The 20,349-nt window shown below is 47.9% G+C and overlaps 1 protein-coding gene across 1 annotated transcript; it reads right to left on the bottom strand.

Annotated features, from left to right (window-relative positions):
- Nucleotides 1–3,457: 3,457 nt before the first annotated feature.
- On the bottom strand, nt 3,458–14,255 carry LOC148683503 (carboxypeptidase inhibitor SmCI-like). Its single transcript, XM_088658168.1, has 7 exons — nt 14,162–14,255; nt 12,313–12,492; nt 11,272–11,307; nt 10,550–10,726; nt 10,032–10,070; nt 8,945–9,124; nt 3,458–3,579 (listed from the first exon to the last, which is right to left on the bottom strand). The coding sequence occupies exons 1-7, from the start codon at nt 14,253–14,255 to the stop codon at nt 3,458–3,460; spliced, it is 828 nt and encodes a 275-aa protein (XP_088514294.1).
- Nucleotides 14,256–20,349: the final 6,094 nt, after the last annotated feature.

Below are 20,349 nucleotides of genomic sequence, written 5' to 3' on the forward strand. Positions count from 1 at the left end.
AATCCCTGGTGACTAAATTTAACGGGGATCCAAGGGAGTACCTGGACTTTGAGACAGAGATTAAGTACGCCTTCGAGCTGCATGATGCGGAATTCCCAGACGACAGTTACAGAGTCGCCTTCATCATGGAGCATTTGACGGGCGGGGCGCGCGAATGGGTGAGAACGTTAATCGCGTCAAAAAATCAATGCATGAAGAATGTCAAAAAAATAATAATAGAAGCAATGAATGTGATGTACTCCAGTGATGCCCAGATGGAGGCTGTGAAAGAGGAGCTTCATCATTTAACGCAGGGGAAAATGAGTGTTCGTGAATTCTGGGCTAAGTTCACCATGTTGATCCACAAGCTTGGGTGGGATTTGCATTCGGACCCAGTGCAATCAGCGTTTTATCTAGGACTGCACCCAGAGGTGAAGGAGACAGGGGGCCCCAGCCAGGCGCAAATTCCAGACAGCAGCCCCCGCCCGCCCTCCCTCACTGGCAGGAGCAGCACCAGCCCACTCCCCCCAGAGCAGGAGTGGTACTGGAAGTGACTTTAATGCTGCCTAATGGTTACCCCCTCAGCGTGCTGGGACTCATCGACTCTGGAGCTTCAGCAAAAAAAAAATTCTAAGGACTTTGCAGAGGCTCATCAGATCCAACTTCTGCAGTTGGACTTCCCTTTGCACGTCTCCACCATTGACGGCAGGGAGTTGCTAGGGGGAGCCATCATCCACCAAATGCATCCCATGAAAATGACAGTGGCACTCAGAGACACTGGCGTTCAACGTCACCACTCTTTCCGACCCGCCCGTAGTGCTGGGCATGAGCTGGCTAGCTGGCACCAGAGATGCCTCACGTTTGGCTCAGACTACTGCCTGGAGCACTGCCTGCAGCGCCAACCAGGGGAGGGCCCTCCGCTAGCCACGGTGGCTACCATGCAGATAAAGGGAGGGGAAGCCATCCCTAAGCCTTACTGGGACTTGCAGGTGGTCTTCAGCGAGGCGGAATCCGACCGCCTGCCCCCGCACAGGCCGTTTGACTGTCAGATCAACCTGGTCACGCTACCACCTGCAAAGTTGTATTCCATGTCGGATCAGGAGCTGGCGGACCTGTGTGCGTTCATTGACAAGAACCTAGAGAGAGGTTTCATACGGGAGAGCAAAGCAGCAGGGGGCAGTCCGGTGTTCTGGGTGGACAAGAAAGACACGCCCCAAAAACGTCTGGTCGTGGATTACAGACGCCTGAATTCCTTGACGGAACCCGTAGCCTTCCCAATGCCCAGGGTGGATAATCTACTGGCAGCGGTGCGACGCGGCAAGATCTTCACCAAGCTGGACCTGAGGGGGGCGTACAACCTGGTCAGAATCAGAGAAGGGGATGAGTGGAAGACCACGATGTTTACGCCACTTGGTGCTTTTGAATATTTGGTTATGCCTTTTGGTCTGCAAGGGGGACCGGCCTGCTTCCAAGCCTTCATGCACCATGTCCTGGGGTCCCTGCTTTTCAAGAACTGTGTGGTCTTTCTGGATGATGTCCTGGTGTACTCAGAGGACCCGGTTCAGCACGTGAAGGACGTCCGAGAGGTCTTGCAGTGCCTCAAAGAGAACCACCTCTATGTGAAGCTGCAGAAGTGTAGGTTTCACACCAGAGAGGTGGAGTTCCTGGGCTACAAGCTCTCGGACAAGGGACTGGCGATGGACAAAGACAAGTTGCAGGCCATCCTGGACCGGCACAGCCCCAGGACTCGCAAGGATGCCCAACGCCTATTGGGCTTTGCCAACTTCTACAGGAAGTTCATCAAGAACTTCTCCCACGTCACGGCCCCCATCACAGACTGCTTAAGAGGCAAGCAGAAGTTTAGGTGGACGGCGGAGGCGCAAGCTGTGTTCGAGGGCCTGAAGAGGGTGTTCGCCTCGGACCAGAACTTGTTCTATGTGGTGCAGGATGCACCGCTCCGCGTCGAAACGGATGCTTCAGACAGAGTGGTGGGTGCGATTCTGCTGCAACTGGACGCCAACAGGGAGTGACGGCCGTGTGCTTTCTTCTCCAGGAAGCTGAACCAGCCAGAACGCAACTACACGGTCTTCGACCGGGAGCTTTTGGCCATACACGCTGCCTTTAAACACTGGCGCCACTTCCTGGTGGGCGCCAAGCACCCCATCCAGGTGTGCATTGAGCACAAGAACCTGGAGTTTTGGCGACCAGCGAGAGTGCTCAACCAGAAGCAGATACGGTGGGCGGAGTTCTTCTCCCACTTCAACTTCTCCATCCATTACATACCTGGAGAGCAGAATGTCAGGGCGGATGCCCTATCACGCAAACCGGAGTACATGGAAGAAGAACAGCCACCAATTCCTCAGCACATCTTTCCCCCGTCGGCCTGGACATGTGGGCGAGCGGTGGTGAGTGAGGCAGAACTCACCGCACTGACGGCAAGAGATGAACTCGCCGCACGCATCTTCCAGGAGCTGAGGGAGGGAAGGGGGGAGGACAAGGGCTTTGCGAAGAAGGGGGGTTGCTCTTTTACAGGGGAGCCCTATACCTGCCCACCACCCCACTGAGAGGTAAGGTCCTCAAGCAGATGCACGACAACCCGACGGCAGGGCATTTTGGAAGGGACAAGACCACACACTTAGTCATGAGACACTTCTGGTGGCCAGGGGTGCGTGAGGACGTCCGTGACTATGTAAGAGGCTGTGACACCTGCCAGAGGGCCAAGGTGATCAGAGCAGCGCCAGCGGGGTTGCTGGAGCCGTTGCCCACGCCGCACAGACCGTGGGAGGTGGTGTCCATGGACTTCATCACCGATCTGCCTTCCTCCAAGGGCAAAACGGCAGTGGTGGTGGTGGTGGACCTTCTGACCAAGATGTGCCATTTTGTACCGTGTGCGAGGGCGGTCTCAGCGGAAGAGACAGCCAAACTGTTCGTGGACCACATATTCCGGCTGCACGGCCTACCCTTAAGGGTTGTATCAGACTGAGGCTGCCAATTTGTTTCCAGGTTCTGGCGTAGGCTCATGAACCTCCTACAGGTGGAGGTCAGCCTGTCCACGGCTAGGCACCCCCAGACCAATGGACAGGCGGAGAGGGCCAACGCCATTCTGCAACAGTACCTGAGGTGCTACGTCAGCCAACGACAAACAGACTGGGTGGATCGCTTGCCACTGGCGGAGTTTGCCTACAACAATGCAGTGCACGTCTCCACGGGGGTGTCGCCCTTTAAGGCCAACTACGGGCGGGACCTCAGATCGTTCCCGGGGAGGGAATGAGAGGAGGAGGAGGAGGGCCCCGCAGCTGAGGATTGGGCGGAGGAACTGGAGACAGTGCACCAGCAGCTCAGAGAGCACTTGGAGAGGGCCAAGGCAGCGTACAAGAAGGGGGCGGATCGCCATAGGCGACCGGGGGAGGTCATCAGGGTGGGGGACAGGGTTTGGCTGTCCTCTGACGGCCTTCCAACCAGGGGGAGGTGCAAGAAGCTAGCACCCAGACGCTTGGGGCCCTTCACAGTCACGCAGCAGGTCAATCCGGTAGCGTTCAGGCTGGAACTCCCGGACTCCATGAGAGTGCACCCCGTGTTCCACAGGTCGTTGCTGTCGCCCTACAGGGAATGCACCAGGTTCCAGGACAGCAACCAGCCCCCCACAGACCGGCAGGAACACGGGGGACCACAGCCACTCAATGTGGCCACAGAAATCCTTGATTCCCAGTCGGGAGGGGGAGGTCTGGAGTATCTCATGGCATGGGAGGACACCCCACCTTCCCAAAATGCATGGGTGCCGGCCATGGAGGTACAGGAGGAATTTTTAGTGGAAGAGTTCCATGCCCTATTTCCGCATAAGCCAAAGCCATGGCACATGGAGAGGCAAGCCACTGCAGAGACAGATGGGGAGGGGGAGGACCCCTCAGAGGGAATGACACTAGGGGCTACCCATGGCAATGGGAAGCCGGTTTTGAGGAGCAAGAAGAGGAGGGGTGGTTTTACAAGCGCCCCAGAGCGGCTTCGCCCGTCGAAGACTGGGAGCAAATTTTCACCCCCATGGGCTCGGATGCCACTGACTTCTTGGGTTTCCAGTCATCACCAGGGGCGGTGTCACAGGAATCAGGTTGGGAGCAACTTTTCACCCCCACCAGTTCAGATGCCACAGAGTTTTTGGGCTTCCAATCGTCTCCAGCGCTCCCTGCACTCTCAGAGGGGGAGGGGGGCCTGGAGGGGGGTGGATGTGAGGGACAGGGACTACAGACAGCCCCCTCCCATCCTGAGAAGCAGTTCTTCCCCGAGTACCAGCTGCAGCGGATAGGGAGAAGAGTCCAGCGGGGAAGCAGGAAGTAGAGGACATGGCTCTGGCAGGGTCGCAGAGCCCCTGCTCCGCTTGGGAGAGGAAGGAAGGGAGAGGGAAATGGGGAGGAAGGAAAACACGGAAAGAAGACCTTTCCCTCCAGTTCCGGAATTGCGCAGAAAGAAACGGGGGAGGAGATTTGGGATTCCCAGATTTCTTTGTTGGAAAAAAACGCGGGAATCCCCATTCCAGGGTTCTGACCCAGACTGAGAACATGTATTTTGTAAAGCTCTTGCACTGCAAATAGTTTGCACACAATAAAAGCATGAAAAGGCAACGGTTTGGAGAGTCGTTACTCTAGGGTAGCCGCAACGTGCCTCCTGTGACAGTTTCCTACGTTGTGTTCACACTAGATGTCAGCACTCAAGTTGTGTTAGTCATCCATCTATACCTGTTGTAAAATGGACTCTTTTGAAAGATGAAGGTATTTAAATGTTACATTTTAGATGCTAGAAGAGAGATACATCTTGTTAATGTCTAATGGTGAATTAGTTAAGATGAAGTAATTTGGGCAAAACCCCATACTCAAGAACCAGAATACAGGGGATGCTGAACTACTGTTGAAAATTCAGGGGGTTTCCAGCTGAGGTGAATGGTAGCACATCTATAGATTGGCAGGACATCTGGAATTTAGCTGTTGTCTTGTAGAGAAAAAAGAAAGAGATACACTCCTTCTAACACCTCCTATTGTTGCAAGTTCAAATGTCAAGATATGAATTTATGAAACTGAATTTGTAAATCAGAAACCGAATGGTGAATTCTGACAGGGTCGGATTGTCAATTGCTTTTGTAAATGGAGGGGAATAGGGGTCTCTAACAACTCTCAGCACCCTGAGCCATCTACAGTTCCCATGCCAGAGAACTGTCATCATGATGGTGCTAGTCCAATCCTCCCAACCCCGTCCAATCTGCAGGGAATGTCTGGCAGCTTGCAGACTTGAAGCCTATGAGGGCCAGAAGTTTTACCTGCTGAAAAGGCAATGAAATCCTGCTTCTTGGACAAAAGTGCCAATAATCTCAAGGCGAGGACAAGGAGTGCCGTATTAATGCACTGCATGGTGGCTGCTTGATGTGAATGCTCAGTGCTAAGAAGAGCCACGTTATATAGTATTCAACAGTGATATGGAGGGAGATAGTCATTTGGACATCAAACATTTTTTAATAGACAGGGACATACTGAAATAGCTCTGCTTAGATCAAGGCAACCTCCTGCTCATGAACAAGGACTGTTCCAAACAAGGGACATAGAGTTCATCAGCATAACCTTGGCATAGTCAGAAAGAGTTCTGTGCCCATAAAATAGTGGTACAAACCCACTTTGCTGCCTCCCCCATCTCTAGGTACAACAGGGGATTGTGGGGTAATGGGCTCTCTTGCTGGGTGGCTGTTATAAGCCACCCACCATCCAAGTGAAGATCTGGGGCCACATAGGATAATTCATGAAGTTTTGAATTTGACCAAATAAATCACTTTTTCATTTTGCAGAGCCTATCTCTGCTTGCATGGACTCTGCTTGCATGGTCATCACTCTGTATACCAGCAGAGGGGAACCTCCAGCTGTCGGGCCAGATGAAGCTGAACAAGGGTCCTAATGTATAGCTTGCAAAACCATTTCCCTCCAACCAAACGCACTTGCCCCACACCTAATGTCCCATGTGACATCGCATCAGGTGTTTGGCAGGTAAAGTCACAATTGCAAGGAAACCATTGGGAGCCCCAGTGTACATTCAGTAGGGCCCACTGGGATTGGCTGTATGAGCAAGTGTTCAATCAGGAACTCTGTAGCTGATTTGCTCTCACAGCAAGGACCATGTGGAAATGCGTCTTCTTCCTGTGTTGTTTGAAATTCAGCCTCTCGAGGGGGAAAGAGCATTTCACCTGATGCCATGGTGATGTCAGATGATTGACAGGTGGGTCAAAGTGGCTCTTCTGGGCTTGAGGTAATCCTGCCCAATGGCCTGGTCCACTTCCCCAACCCTGGTGTATAGGTATATACAGCCAGAGCCAGCCCTATCATCATAACTGCCAAGTACCCCGTTTTCCCCGGGAAACCCCCGTATTTTCTTACCGTTTCCCGCAGGTGTCCCGAATGGCAAAATACCCCGTATTCCCCCGGATTACGGTGCTCCTGCCGGCAGCCATGTTCTTCTGGTGCCACACCGGCACCAGAAGTCACTTCTATGCACTTCCGGACATGCGTAGAAGTGACTTCTGGCGCTGCGGACATTTTGGAAATGGGCACAGCGGCATCGGAAGTCACTTCTACGCATGTCCGGAAGTGCATAGAAGCGGCTTCCGATACCGCAGCGCTGCTGATCCTGGAATTTTGAATCCAGAACTTGGCACCTATGCCTCTCATTAGGCAGAGTGAAGTGGTCGCCTGAGGCATATGTGACATCAGGTGTGAAGCAGGTAAAGATGGGGGTCCAGAGGAATGTTTGGGAGCCTGAAAATGGCTACTACTTGTCCCTTGTCTAGTGAGGTTTACTGCCAGTGCTGGTCAGCTGATCTGTGGGATCGCAAAGGAAAACCATTCTCAGGGACAAGGAAATACTTTGCCTGACGTCATGGTGATGTTGTATGATTGGCAGGTGGGTGCCCACACCTACCTGTCAAAGTAGGTGTGAGGATTGGGGAAACATCTGGATCCAGCCTCCTGGCTGAATCCAATCCCTGACCTCTGTTGCCTGAGATAGAACAGGCAATGGCACCCGCACCACAGTCACATTATACCACAGTCACATTTCCATAGATCCCCTCATAGCAGCTCTTCCCACTGAACTGATCTGGACACACATCTCTCTCTGGATGCAGACAGATAATGTATGAATTGGAACATTCCATATTAGGGTAAAACCTCTTTCTGATTGGGAGTTGCTACCCTTCCTCAAATAACCTTGCCCTGGTTAAAAGACTTCTCATTCTCACCACATTCACAAAAGGGATATGTGGACTTGAAGACAACAACAACAACAACAACACAGCCCACAGGGTGCAGAAGAACATTGAGTTTATTGGCAAGAGCGTGAGAATTTTTGGCAAAGACTGTTACAGCAGGATGAGCCATCTGCTTTTACATAAAAGCATAGCTGAGAAAAAGAATACCTCCTGGTTTCCTCTGCTGCCTTAGTTCCACTGGACTCAATGAGATGTTAGTGGGTGTGCAAATAGAACAGGCTGAGCTCTGCACAATGACTCAAAATAAATCTGAAGGAAGAAGTGAGAGGTATGAACAATTAAATGTGAAGGTGCAGCCGAGACCCGTTTCCACCACAAGGAAAGTTTGGGGGGTATTTTTAGTTTGTGGAGAAACTGAGTTACGGGAAGCATAAGACAGAATCGGTTGAGTGGTGCAGGCAGCAGATTGACCAGAGAACAGGAGATTGACGGAAATCCCCCACCACCGCTTCTGTATGCCCTAAAAAGTATAAAATGCATTGGTGGGGTGAAGAAAGAGGGTGTGGTTTTGAGATTTAGGGTGATATGACTTCCAATCCATTGAATGTTCTCCCACAATTTTACTGCATTTTCCTATTATCTTCCCTACTTCAAAAGGTATGGTGTTGTTGTTGTTTTTAAAGTGGGGGGAGATTTGTCAATTCTGCAAAACAACAATGACAGTCTGGAGTTGGCCCATGATGGCCCCTCATGTATAACCTTGAGGGCATTTTTTGGAAGGGATGCAAGGGGGATGATTCAGAGGTCCAACCCCAAAATGCGGAGGCATAGCTGTCAAGTTCTCCCTTTTTAAAAGGGAAATTCCCTTATGCTGAATAGGCCTCCTCGCGAGAAAAGGGAAAACTTGACAGGTACGTGCAGAGGGCTGGTATGGCAACTGAACCACCAAATTGCCTTTGGATTACTTAAAGCTGCATAACCACCATATATTTAAAGCACCTAGCCATCCCCTAACGAATCTTGGGATTGGGAACTGTAATTTATTAAGGGCCCTTTTAATCAGAGCTCAGTCCAGGTTCAACTTCAGTACTCAGGATAATTGTGGGAGATGTCATGAGCTTTAAATGTGCAGCCTGTGTGCAGCCTAAGTCAAAAAAGAAAAAATGCCACCCACTGGTCACCTCATTTCATAGTAGGGTTGCCAGACTCAATAGTGGACAGGACTTCTGTGCCTTTAATTGCCCTGCTCTCTTTTGAGTCTGGAAACCTTACAGAGAACCCAGCAGACCCTTTGCTTGGAAAATAAACAAAGGGTCTGCTGGTTTCTCTTTAAGTCCTGTCCACTATTGAGTCTGGCAACCCTATTTCATAGTTAAACAAAAACAAAACTATCTGAATGTTCAGAAACCCTGTGGTGGCCCAAGCCTGCTCTTGATTTGCTGATTAGGTAAGCAGGTGGGACCTATAACCCAGGCAGCAAGCTCAGCCCAGAGGCCTCCTTTGCTGTCAGAGAACCAGTCCCTGGGTATTCCCACGTTGAATTCCAGTGTGTGGAGGAATGCCAGCCCACAAAGGTGCCCACCAGAGAGGGTGAGGGGACTTCTCCCTCTCCTTTGAAATGAGGATATTGAATTAATGCAGTTGGAACGCAATCATTGCATAAATAACATTCAAAGAATAATGAAAGTTCCTCTCTGGGAAAGTTCTAAACATTTTCTGTGTGCTTACCTTGGCCTGCACATCCCCAAAAGCATTCATATTTCGACTCAAAGTTATTTCTGTTCCCTGCACAGCCAGTGTAGTAGAACAGCTTGCAGGTTCTGCTCCTGTCATCGTAGTAAAAGCGAGGGAAGGCCCTGTGGCAGTGTCCCACGTCTAGGGGTTGGTCACAGTAATCAAGCAGAAAGTCTGATATTGCAGGGGCAGAGAAGGACAGAAACAAGGTTCATATTTATTACTTGGTTCTTTGAAGGAAATAGAATTTTAAGGTGTCAGACTTGTGGTTGCAACCAAGGGCACTGACTTGCCCCCACATTGTGGGGCGCATCACTGGGTGGGACTGGGCAGGAGTCCCACTGCCACGATGCCGGCCCTCGCACGCTGGGTGGGTATTGGGGAGTGTGGAGCTGGGCCACCTCCTCCCCACGTGACATTGATGGGGAGGCGGAGGCAGAGCAGAGCCACAGGATTTTGGGGGAGTTCAGCCGCCTCCTTGAAAAAAATGGTGGGGGGCTGAATACCCCTCAGCCCCCACCGCTTGGAACGCCTGGTTGCAACACCTGAGATTATCTCAGTGACAATTATGAAAACTCTGCCCTGGGATTCAACAATCACTTTGACAAGAGTGGAAATGTGGACAACAGATGAAAGAGGTTGGGACTCGTTACATTTACTTTCGTTAAAAATTAAAAGTTATAAATGCATTATAGCATTATAGCACTGTGAAAATTTATTGAAATTGGAATATGAAATTTTCCATTGTGAGCTTTAAAACGTTGTTGTTTTTTTCCATAGCATTTTCAGAGTGGTTTTTTTAAATAGCTGTGTAGATGCAGTCAAGATAGGATGAGGTTATGGTTTCTGAGATTCCTTAAGGCATATTTAGCATACTATCACAGAATATTCACCAACAACCTCTGATTTGGTGCAGGCTTTCATGGAAAGTAACAGCTTAGTACTGTAGTATAGACACGGCAAAGGAGACCTGAAAAAACAGGCTGAAGAACTGAAGAAATGCAGCAGGAGTGGAAGGCAGAATGCATATGAAGGTCAGAAGGAGAATGCCATGGAGCCCTTACCTTTACTCAGTCCTTACCTTTAAGCATGATAGGATTTATCAGGTATTCGGGTATTTCTGTTATAAGGAGAAAGAGAACCATGTTAACCAAGTGGGAGAGACTGGAGACCTTTTTCATGCTGAAAGTTACAATTGCTACTGAGCAATCTAGAGCGACTCTAGTACTATGCTAAGGACTTAGTGCATCTCAGTTTAGGATCCATTATCGGTAGGCTGTCTTGTCCTTTCCTGTGAATATGCATATAAATTAACACCCTCCCTTATCCATGTGCCAGTGGAGTTTAGGTGGAACGGAATCAGATTAGAATATTAGATACAGTAATTAGTGTCAAAAGTTGAATTTCTTCTGACTTTTTCCAAATTAGCAACGCTTACCCCCTTATAGTACCAAAGCTACCCCACTCCCCCCATGTTTATAGGGCAATATGCTGCTGTAGGGGAGCTGCAATGCTACTAGAGCATGCATGAAGTTAAGCAAAAAGTGCAAATTCTTCGGGTTGATTGGGAAAGAAAGATAAAAAGTGGCTCATTCTTACCATGCCTTTCACACTCCTCATAGCATCCCCTGAAAGAAGGGAAATTGTTCCCGTTGCTTCCACATCCACTAAATATGAACATGAAACATCTCTTCCTACTGGAATTGTAATAATAGCGCAGCATGCTAGATTGGCAATTTCCGGGTGTAAATGGCCGCTTGCATTTTAGAGGTAGCTCTGGAGAAGGAGGAAACAGGGATGTGGAAAGCTCACACATATATAAGCTCTTCTACCATAGTAGATGTAAATCCTATTTCAAAATAAATCCTATCTCTTCCAAGTGGGCAATGACAGGAGCTCTGGAGTGGCACGCAGTAATGTCAGGTGTTGAAAAAGACCCCACCCGTCTCCCAGCCCCTTCAACCCCAAGATTATGTATCAGGGGTGCCAACCTGAATAAAACATTGGGGGAGGCCAAGGTAAGTCCTGCCCCACATAATCAAAAGACATGGCACACAGAGACCATTTGAATGGCAATCCCCATCAATTTTGAGGGGCCTGGATCTCATGGTTTGTATATCCTATGTTCTGGATGTGCAAACCATGAAATGCCCTCGTAGGGTTCCCTTCTCTGCTCCCAAGTCCCACAAAGTGGCAGGCTGAGGCAGTCCCTTCTCATCATCTTGCTGCTTTATGTCCTGTCTCTTTTGGCTCTCATATTTAGATGCACCTCCCCCACTCCATTTCTGAATCGTGCTGCAGACAGCCATAGGAACTCTTACCTTTTCTAAACCCATATGGCCTGTGTAGTGGAAGGGCTGTGAAAAGGACAAGGAGAACAATCTTACTGTACAGAACATTTGAAGTGAGTGTGAAACAGCTTAGATTCAGAGTTTTATGGGGAAATGAAAAATGGACCATTGGACAGCTGAAACAATTAGCTAGAGATTAATTCAGGAGCTGCTCTTTCCCATCCGGTTCTTAATTAAACATTGTAGTATCTCAGGCACAGGCAAACTCGGCCCTCCAGATGTTTTGGGACCACAACTCCCATCATCCCTAGCTAACAGGACCACTGGTCAGGGATGATGGGAGTTGTAGTCCCAAAACATCTGGAGGGCCGAGTTTGCTTATGCCTGTACTATCTCCATTAAACATTACACTCTTTCCATCACCTTCACAAAGCTGGGCAAGCACTAGGTAGGCTTTGGGAAGGATCTGGGAGGACTCTAGGACCCTGTCAGACAGCGTCCTCATGCCTCCTTCACAAAGCAAGTTAGGCTTGTGGAAGGAGGTGGAAGGAGGTGGGTAGACGGTCTCTCAGCGCAATTCACCCTGTGCCGGGAAACGGGCCATACTGCCCTAAAAACACCTCTGTTGATGGCACAGCCAATAATCCAAGAGGTAGGTGGGCTACAGTTTCTAAAGTGTGCTGCTTTCACTTCTAATTGTTTTATTTATTCAGAGATTACTGTAAGAAGTAAGGGCAGGGATGCTTACATTCCCATATTAACACACACACACCCCTTATTACAGGGTTAACACTTCCCTAGGCAGCTTACAAGAATTTTGGGGTCCCCTCTGAAGTTGAATTTGTGGGTCGTGGGAGTTGGTAGGGAAAGGGTGTGGAAAGTTGGAGTTGCCATATGTTGCTGGACAACAACTCCTATTAACATCTCCAGCATAACATCTCCAGCAGCAGAAAATCAATTCAGTACAACACTCCCTAGAAACACAAGGGCAACTTTAAAAAAGATTTTCACTTCAAACATTTGGTTGTTTTTAAGGTTTAGGGGAGAGGGGGGGATTAAAATTGTCCCTACCAGACCGTTGACACTCAAAAGCACAATGGAATAAATCTAGGAAGTTGTTTCCATTGCCTCCGCAACCACTGTAGATGAATGTCATGCACATTTTGCTCTTAACATCATAGTAAAAACGTGTAAGGAACAACTTGCATTTTCCATAATCCGGAGTGAGTGTGCATTTTTTAGGTCTAGTTCCTGGAGGAAGGATGGGAAGAAGAACAGTCACAGGTACCATATATGTTATCTCATCTTTTGAACCACAGACGTTAATACCATTTGAAGACATTTGTGAACCTTACATCTGATATCTTCTCTACCAAGTAGCCAAATATGGAGCCTACACATTGGGACACAAGAGGCATACACATTAAAGAGCCGAATCGGGAGTCCAGTTGTAGAGTTCAGTGGTGGTTTTTCCCCATAGCCTTTAAGAAGACTGCAGCACTTAAGAATAATAAATTCGGTGAATGTCTGTGGGGTCACACTGACAACGAAGCTGTTGCACACACACACACCCCCGAGGCACTAAAGGCAGCAGATTCCCACATGGAATGTGTTAGTTGCTGTCAAATGCAGTGCATCCATAATTCTCAAGTCATATGTAGAATCAGCTGTGACTTTGAGCATCGTTTGCTATTGGAATCCAAACTGAGATCATGAAATAATTTATATTTCCTACCCCTTGGGATGCTAGCCCTAGGGTTTTTTAGCCATGTTGACTTCATTTTCTTTTAATGTTTAGAATGTCTCTCCAAAAGCCAAAGAATGTGAGGCCTGCCACATGCTTTTGAACTGGAGCTGGAAATATTTCTAGGAAAGGCACTATGAGCTCATGTGTTGTTGCCTGTGTAGACACTATATGTTTAAAGCAAATTACGTCCTGCAAAGAATCCTGGGAACAGCATCTTGTTATGGGTGCTGTGAATTGTAGCTCTGTGGGCATTGTAGGCCTTGGGGTGGGGAGATCCATGTGCTTTAAATGTATGGTGTAGAGGCAGCCATTGTTTCCAAGGGGGGGAAATTATGGGTTCTCCAATGTCATGATTTGGGGGCATTTTAAAAATTATTTTTGTAAAGCATTATTTCCTGAGACATTTCTGGATTTTTTCAGCAGCAACTGCACTTCCTAGTTTCTGGGAGATGTTGCTTTTATCTTTAAAAATCATAGACTATACAGAAGGAAATGATTTAAAATCAATCCTATTACTGTAAAGTTATGTGTCAAGAGACTTCCAAACTTGAATTTATAAAACTGGATTTGTAACACAGAAGGGTATGCCTTCCATTATCACTAGTTACAGGGCAGACTCAAGGCCATAGCCAAACTATTTTACCACTTTAAACATTCATGGTTTCCCCAAAGTACATTGGGAACTGTAGTTTATTAGGGGTGATGAGACTCGTTAGGAGACCCCCAAGCCCCCTCCCACAGCAACAATTCCCAAATTTGCCAGGGAAGGCGGCTTGGCTCTTAAACCACCTTGTACATTGAGAGAAGGGGGTCTCCTAACATCTCTCAGCCCATTGACCAAGTTACACTGCCCAGGAATCTTTCGTAGAAATCATGGCAGTTTAAAAGGGAATAATACTGCTTTAAAGGTAGAGCACAGGTGGGACCCGCTGTATTCATTAGGGTGAAAGTGTAGAGGCAAGGATACAGGCAGGCAGAACAAAAGGTGAAAAAGCAGAGCATTTCTCTGAGTCTCCCAGAGTCAATGGTGACTTACACATGCCAGAGAGCTGTCACTATGATGACGCCCAATGCCCAATTTGCCCAATCCCGTCCAATCTTCAGGGGATTCCTAACTTGCAGAGAGGCCCGGAATATTACACACTTGATGCATAGAAGGACCAGAAGGCTTACCTACTGAAGGGAGAAGATCCTTCACCTTCGAGCAAGAGCAAGGTGCCAATATCCCCATGATAATGACCAGGAGTGTAGTGCTATTGCACTGCATGTTGATGTGAATATTCAGTGATGAGAGGAACCTCCTTATATAGTATTCAGTAGTGATGTGGAGGGAGATAACCATCTGGACATTGAATATATTTTTTTAATAGGTAGGGACACTCTGAGGCACCCCTGCTTAGATCAAGGTAACCTCCTGCTTGCAAATGAGGACTGCTCTGAACTAGGGACATAGAGGAACTATCTATCAGGTCAATCAGCGTAAACTTGGCATTGCCAGAAAGAGTTCTGTTTCCATTAGATGGTGATTCAAACCCACTCTGCTGCCTCCTCCTTCTCTAGGCATCTGTAAATCCTGGCACCTGATGACAAACAACAGGGGATTGTTGGGGGCAGGTAAAGTCATGCCTTCCGACAGGGGCGTAGCCAGGATCAAAACTGAGGGGGGGGGCAAGCCATGGTCGTTCAGGGGCGGGGCCAAGGCATGGGAGGGGCGGGGCCACAAAGTGGGAATGTGGGCGGGGCTACAGGGCCAGCGGGCCCGACGACATCGTGGTGGCGGCGGCCACCTTGTGCTTCTGGGGCTGGCAGCTTCAGCAGCTACCCTGCTTGGCTGGAGAGGACGAGAGGGTCGAGCAGGCGAGAGGGGGTGGCAGGGCAGGCGAGGGCGAGGCAAAGCACGGCCGCAGTCACGACAGCTCCGAGGCGTTGCTGCATATCAGCATAATATTTCAACCATGTCGTGGGTTCAAGCCCCACCTTAGGAAAAAATTCCTGCATTGCAGGGGGTTGGGCTTTCTATGTGGGGCTTATCTTGCCCCCCCTCCCAGTATTTTATTAAGGATGGAAGAGGGAGGGAAGGAAGGAAGGAAGAAATAGAGAGAGGGATAACTCATATTTGTGGGTGCCTCTGGGTGACGCTGTGATGCTGGAACTCTGCAGCAAGAGGAAGATACCGATACGCCTGTACAGGAGCCTTGTAAGCAGCTTTCTCTCTGCTTGATTTACAGCAGGCACGTCCAACAGGTAGATTGTGATCTACCAGTAGATCACTGGATGTCTGTGGTAGATCACTGCTAGATCACTGGCACCCCTAAAAAAAGCTCACCCAAAATTTTCCTCCTCCCTAAAAAAAGCTGAACTATGACCTGAAGCCCTAAACAAAAATGGGTCTGCCTCCCTCCTAAAAGAAGCTCAACAAGTTTGATCTAACCCCCCCAAAACAGGGCTTCCCTTCCTTAAAAAACAACTCAACAGCTTTGACCTGAACCCCCCAAAAGGGGGTAGATCACTCCCAGTTTTTAACTCTGTGAGTAGATCAGAGTCTCTTGGGAGGTGGCCACCCCTGATTTACAGTATACAGATGCAGGAGGAGGGGCAGACTGGAACACCATTGCTTTTTATAAACATCACTGTGTCTATCAAAGCTACAGCCCCCCCTTTTTTTCTTATTCACTTCCTTTTAGCCTTGCAGAGCCACGTTAGTCAAATTGAATCCTTTGCACCCTCATTAAATTGCCAATAGAACTCTTAATACGATCCCTGAATGCTCATTAACAACTCCCACTGAAGAACAATAGGGTGAAGTGGTCAGCTATCGAATCTTGCCTGGGGATATCTGCTCCATTGTCTTAACTGCTTAACTACCGGCAGCCACTTTGCTTTATTTATTTGATGCGTTTTTGTTACAGCTGTGTTCCCGCCCCCCAGCAAGCGGAGACTGAGCTGCTCTTGCTAAAGCAAAGCCCTTTCCACTTCAGTTTTTGGAGGGGGAAAGTGCTGGTTATGGTCTGTAAAATACATTAATTTTTTGCTTCTAGGGGGGGCAGCTACCCCCTCCTGCCCCCCTGCCTACGCCCATGCCTTCCGACATTGTTGGGTAGAATTCCTAAGGCATTTTAGGTGCAGGAACTCTTTTGTTACCTTGCCCTGCAATGCTTCATGTGGATGTGTATGCGTGCCTGGTTGAATGCAGAAACAGTGGGGCTTTGTGTACTTGCCTCATTCATAGTCCACGTCACTAGTGCCAAGGATGAAGAATCCCAGTCCTTTTTGTAGGGACACAGGTGAGGCCTGATATTTTGCCCGAGAGCTGGAAGGGAGATGATACCTCCCCTGAACTACTGCTTGGACTAATTTGATCTGCTTGATTGTTTCAGTTATTTGATTATGCAGAACTCCTGAGTTTATAGCTGTCAAGTTTTCCCTTTTCTCGTGAGGAAGCCTATTCAGCATGAGGGAATTTCCCTTAAAAAAAGGGAGAACTTGACAGCTATGCCTGAGTTCTTATTGTTATATTTAAACAAATACAACTGTTATGTACTGAGCTGAATCCTAGAACAATAGGATCCAGAATGCAGCAGTCTGATTGGTCCGCAGGAGCCACCCAATCTAGCTCCAGGTGGAAGTGAATCAGCAACCTGATTGGCCTGCAGGAGCAGCCAATTAGGCTCCTGGATGAAGCGATTCAGCAACCTGATTGGCCTGGCAGGAGCAGCCAATCAGGCTGCTGTCAGAAGTGAATCCGCAACCTGATTGGCCTACAGGTGCAGCCCTGAAGTAGCCAATCACGCAAGGCCCATTGTGTAAATAATGTATATAAGCAAACAACCTTTTCCCATTACAAGGTGTGCTTTGAGTTTGCTTTGAGGGTGTGATGGTAAATGGTGTATTGACATTTCAGAGTGCAGAGAGGACAGATTAACTGCTTGTGTGATCTGCTTTTTCTTCAGGGAGTGAAACCCAGTTGAGACAATGGTCCTGGGACATTTGTCAAGGGACAATGCTGAAGTCCCCTTCTTTACTTGAGTCTTTCCTTATGCAGACTAAGGCCTTATCCACACTTCTTCTTTCCCAGCTGCTTTCCTCTGGGGAAAACCACTCTTTAGCACTCAATAGGAGCAAACAGCAACTTGGGGTTTCTCCGGATTGACGTTTGCTCTGATTTAGCCCTAAAGAGAGGGTTTTCCCAGGGATAGGAGCAGAGCAAAGGGAAAACTGCTCAGACCCATTCTGAAACAGACGTGTGGATGAGCCTTTAGCAAAACACTAATATATATGGAAACAGTTCTCAGTTTTACTACAGCAAAGTGATTTCTCTTACCTGAGAATGTTTCTTGGCAAAGTGTTAACACAGTTGACTTATGGTGGAGAAATCTTGGGACTAGCTAAGTCAATGGTAAACTAGTCAAAACAAAATTCTCAAAATACTACTTGGTTTATCCACCTCTGTTCTGGAGCTTTCCCTGTGAAAACCTGCTCTTTAAAGCTCAATCAGTACAAATTTCAATCCATGAAAAGCCTAAATTAATGTTTGCTCCAATGGATCACTAAAGAACATGTTTTCAGGGGGAAAGCTCAGAGCAATTTACATACATACACACACACACACACACACACACACACACACACACACACCCTGTTTAGGTACAGAGCTTTTAAACACTGACCTGTGCCTGGAAACAGCAAGGCAAAAGTTAAGTGTGGATGAGCCTATGAGCCTTGGAACTATGCCAGTACAGTTTTATAATTTTATGGCTTTGCATATGTACTATTTTGAACTTCTTAATATGGAAAACTTTGGAATTCTTGGGAAAGGTTTTATGGAGCAGCTACAATCATATAGGGAGACTACTTGGTTAGCAAATTGTTAGTTTTTATTCCCCAGGTTCTTACAAAGTGGACCATAGATCAGATTCAAAGATATATAAGGAATTAGCTGGGATAGCTGTGCTATCAACACATAGTTTCCATCAATCCCCTCCTAGCAGCTCTTTCCATTTAACTAATCTGGACTCACCTCTCTCTTTGGAGGCAGATAGATGGTGTACTCCTCTGAACACTCCATATTAAGGTAAAACCTCTCTTTGATTGGGAGTTGCTACCCTGCTTCAAATAATCTTGCCCTGGTTTAAAAGATCATCACTTCTTTTTCTCCCCACATTCACACTAAGGAAGTGTGGACTTTAATACATTTGGGATAATAATAATACTCAAGAAACAGAGCCCACATGATGAAGAAGAACAGGTGAGTTTATTTGCAAGCATGCAAGAATGAAGCCTTTAGCTTAGGGCATAGTTTTTTTGGGGGGGGATGCGCATTCTCTTGTGCGTTGCTCCATAGGACCCAATGAGATGGTAATGAACCTGAAAATAGAAGAGGCCAAGCTCTGCACAAAGACTCAATGTGAACTTGAAGAAAAAAGAGGTTGGTAGGAACAATTAAATGTAGCGGTGCAGCTGAGACCCATTTCCACCAAGATGAAACTATACTTTGGGAGCTGTTTAGTTTGCGGGGCTGCTGAGTTAGGGGGCGCATGATACAAGTTGATAAGGGGGCAGATGGTACATACACAAGCCACCCACTATTTCTCCTCCTACGTCTCCTATTCAAGGCGGGGTGGGGTGGGGGAGCAAAACGAGATTATAGAAGAGGACTCACTGTTGCTTGCTTGCTGACTCTCCCTCTAGCAAGGTCAGAAATCAGATGCTAAACGAAAGAAAGGAAAAGTTCCTTAAGGTCAGGAAATACTCTCTGTTGCTCCCCTGCTTGTCTTTGAGGAGATCTTCCATTCAGCAACACAGCTCTGAGCACGCTCACAACCAATGAGGTACAGCCACAAACACATAGAGGGATGCTGTGGCAACCGAACCACCAAATTGCCTTTGGATTAGTTAAAGCTATTTCATATATTTAAAGTGCAAGGGGTCTTCCAATGAATCCTGGGTACTGTAGTTTATTAAGGGCCCTTGGTAATTAGAACTCTCTGGGGGTTCACCCTTCACTACCCAGGATTTTTGGGTGGGGTGGGGAGTCATGATGTATAGCATGTTTACAGCATAAGTCATAGAAGAGGAAGGAGGAGGAGGAGGAGGAGGAGGAGGAGGAGGAGGAGTAGAATTCTGAATGTTCACACAACCTGTTTATTTGCTTCTCAGTTATTGTCTTAAGGCCATAGATTTACAGGTACATGTATGCGGCTACTTGAAATTTCTACCTAGCATAACCACTCAGGACTGTAAGCATTGTGTGGAATTACTGATATGAGTGCCACGGATGACTATGGAAATGTACATTACCAATGTGTGGCATGCCTTGGCACATCACCAGGTCATTCTACTAATCTTTGTGGGGACATGGGTAGCGCTATGGTCTAAACCATTGAGCCTCTTGGGCTTGCCGATTGGAAGGCTGGTGGTTCGAGGGGTGAGCTCCTGTTGCTCTGTCTCAGCTTCTGCCAACCTAACTTTTTGAAAGCATGCCAGTGCAAGCAGATAAATAGATACTGCTGCAGCAGGAAGGTAAATGGTGTTTCCGTGTGCTCTGGCACTCGGCATGGTCTTCCATGCACCAGAAGAGCTTTAGTAATACTGGCCACATGACTCAGAAAGCTGTCTGTGGACAAACGCCGGCTCCCTCAGCCTGAAATGTGAGATGAGCACCTTACCCCATAGTTGCCTTTGACTGGACTTAACTGTCCAGGGGTCCTTTACCTTTTTACTAATTTTCAGAAACTTTTGAAAAATTGATTATTCATTACAATTCTGGGCAGACAGATTATTTTGTCATATTGGCCAAGGGGAACAGTGCTCATCTAGCTTTCTGGTGAAATAGTAAAGGTAAAGGGACTCCTGACCATTAGGTCCAGTCGTGACCGACTCTGGGGTTGCGGCGCTCATCTTGCATTATTGGCCAAGGGAGCTGGCGTACAGCTTCCAGGTCATGTGGCCAGCATGACAAAGCCGCTTCTGGCGAACCAGAGCAGCACATGGAAACGCTGTTTACCTTCCCGCTGTAGCAGCACCTATTTATCTACTTGCACTTTGACATACTTTCGAACTGCTAGGTTGGCAGGAGCTGGGACCGAGCAATGGGAGCTCACCGCCGACCTTCTGATTGGCAAGCCCTAGGCTTAATTCACAACTACCTTAATTCACAACTCAAAGGCTATTCCAAGAAACAGACCTTCTTCCTCTCTCATGAAGTGAGGATGCTGAATTGATGCAGTTGGAACACAATCATTGCATAAATAACATTCAGAGCATAATGAAAGTTCTTCTCTGGGAAAATTCTAAACATTTCTGTGTCCTTACCATCGGCTGCACATGCCCAAAGGCATTCATTTTCTGTCTCAAAGTTATTC

Source organism: Zootoca vivipara, chromosome 14, assembly GCF_965207765.1.
Source record: "Zootoca vivipara chromosome 14, rZooViv2.hap1.1, whole genome shotgun sequence".
Lineage (NCBI taxonomy): Eukaryota > Metazoa > Chordata > Lepidosauria > Squamata > Lacertidae > Zootoca > Zootoca vivipara.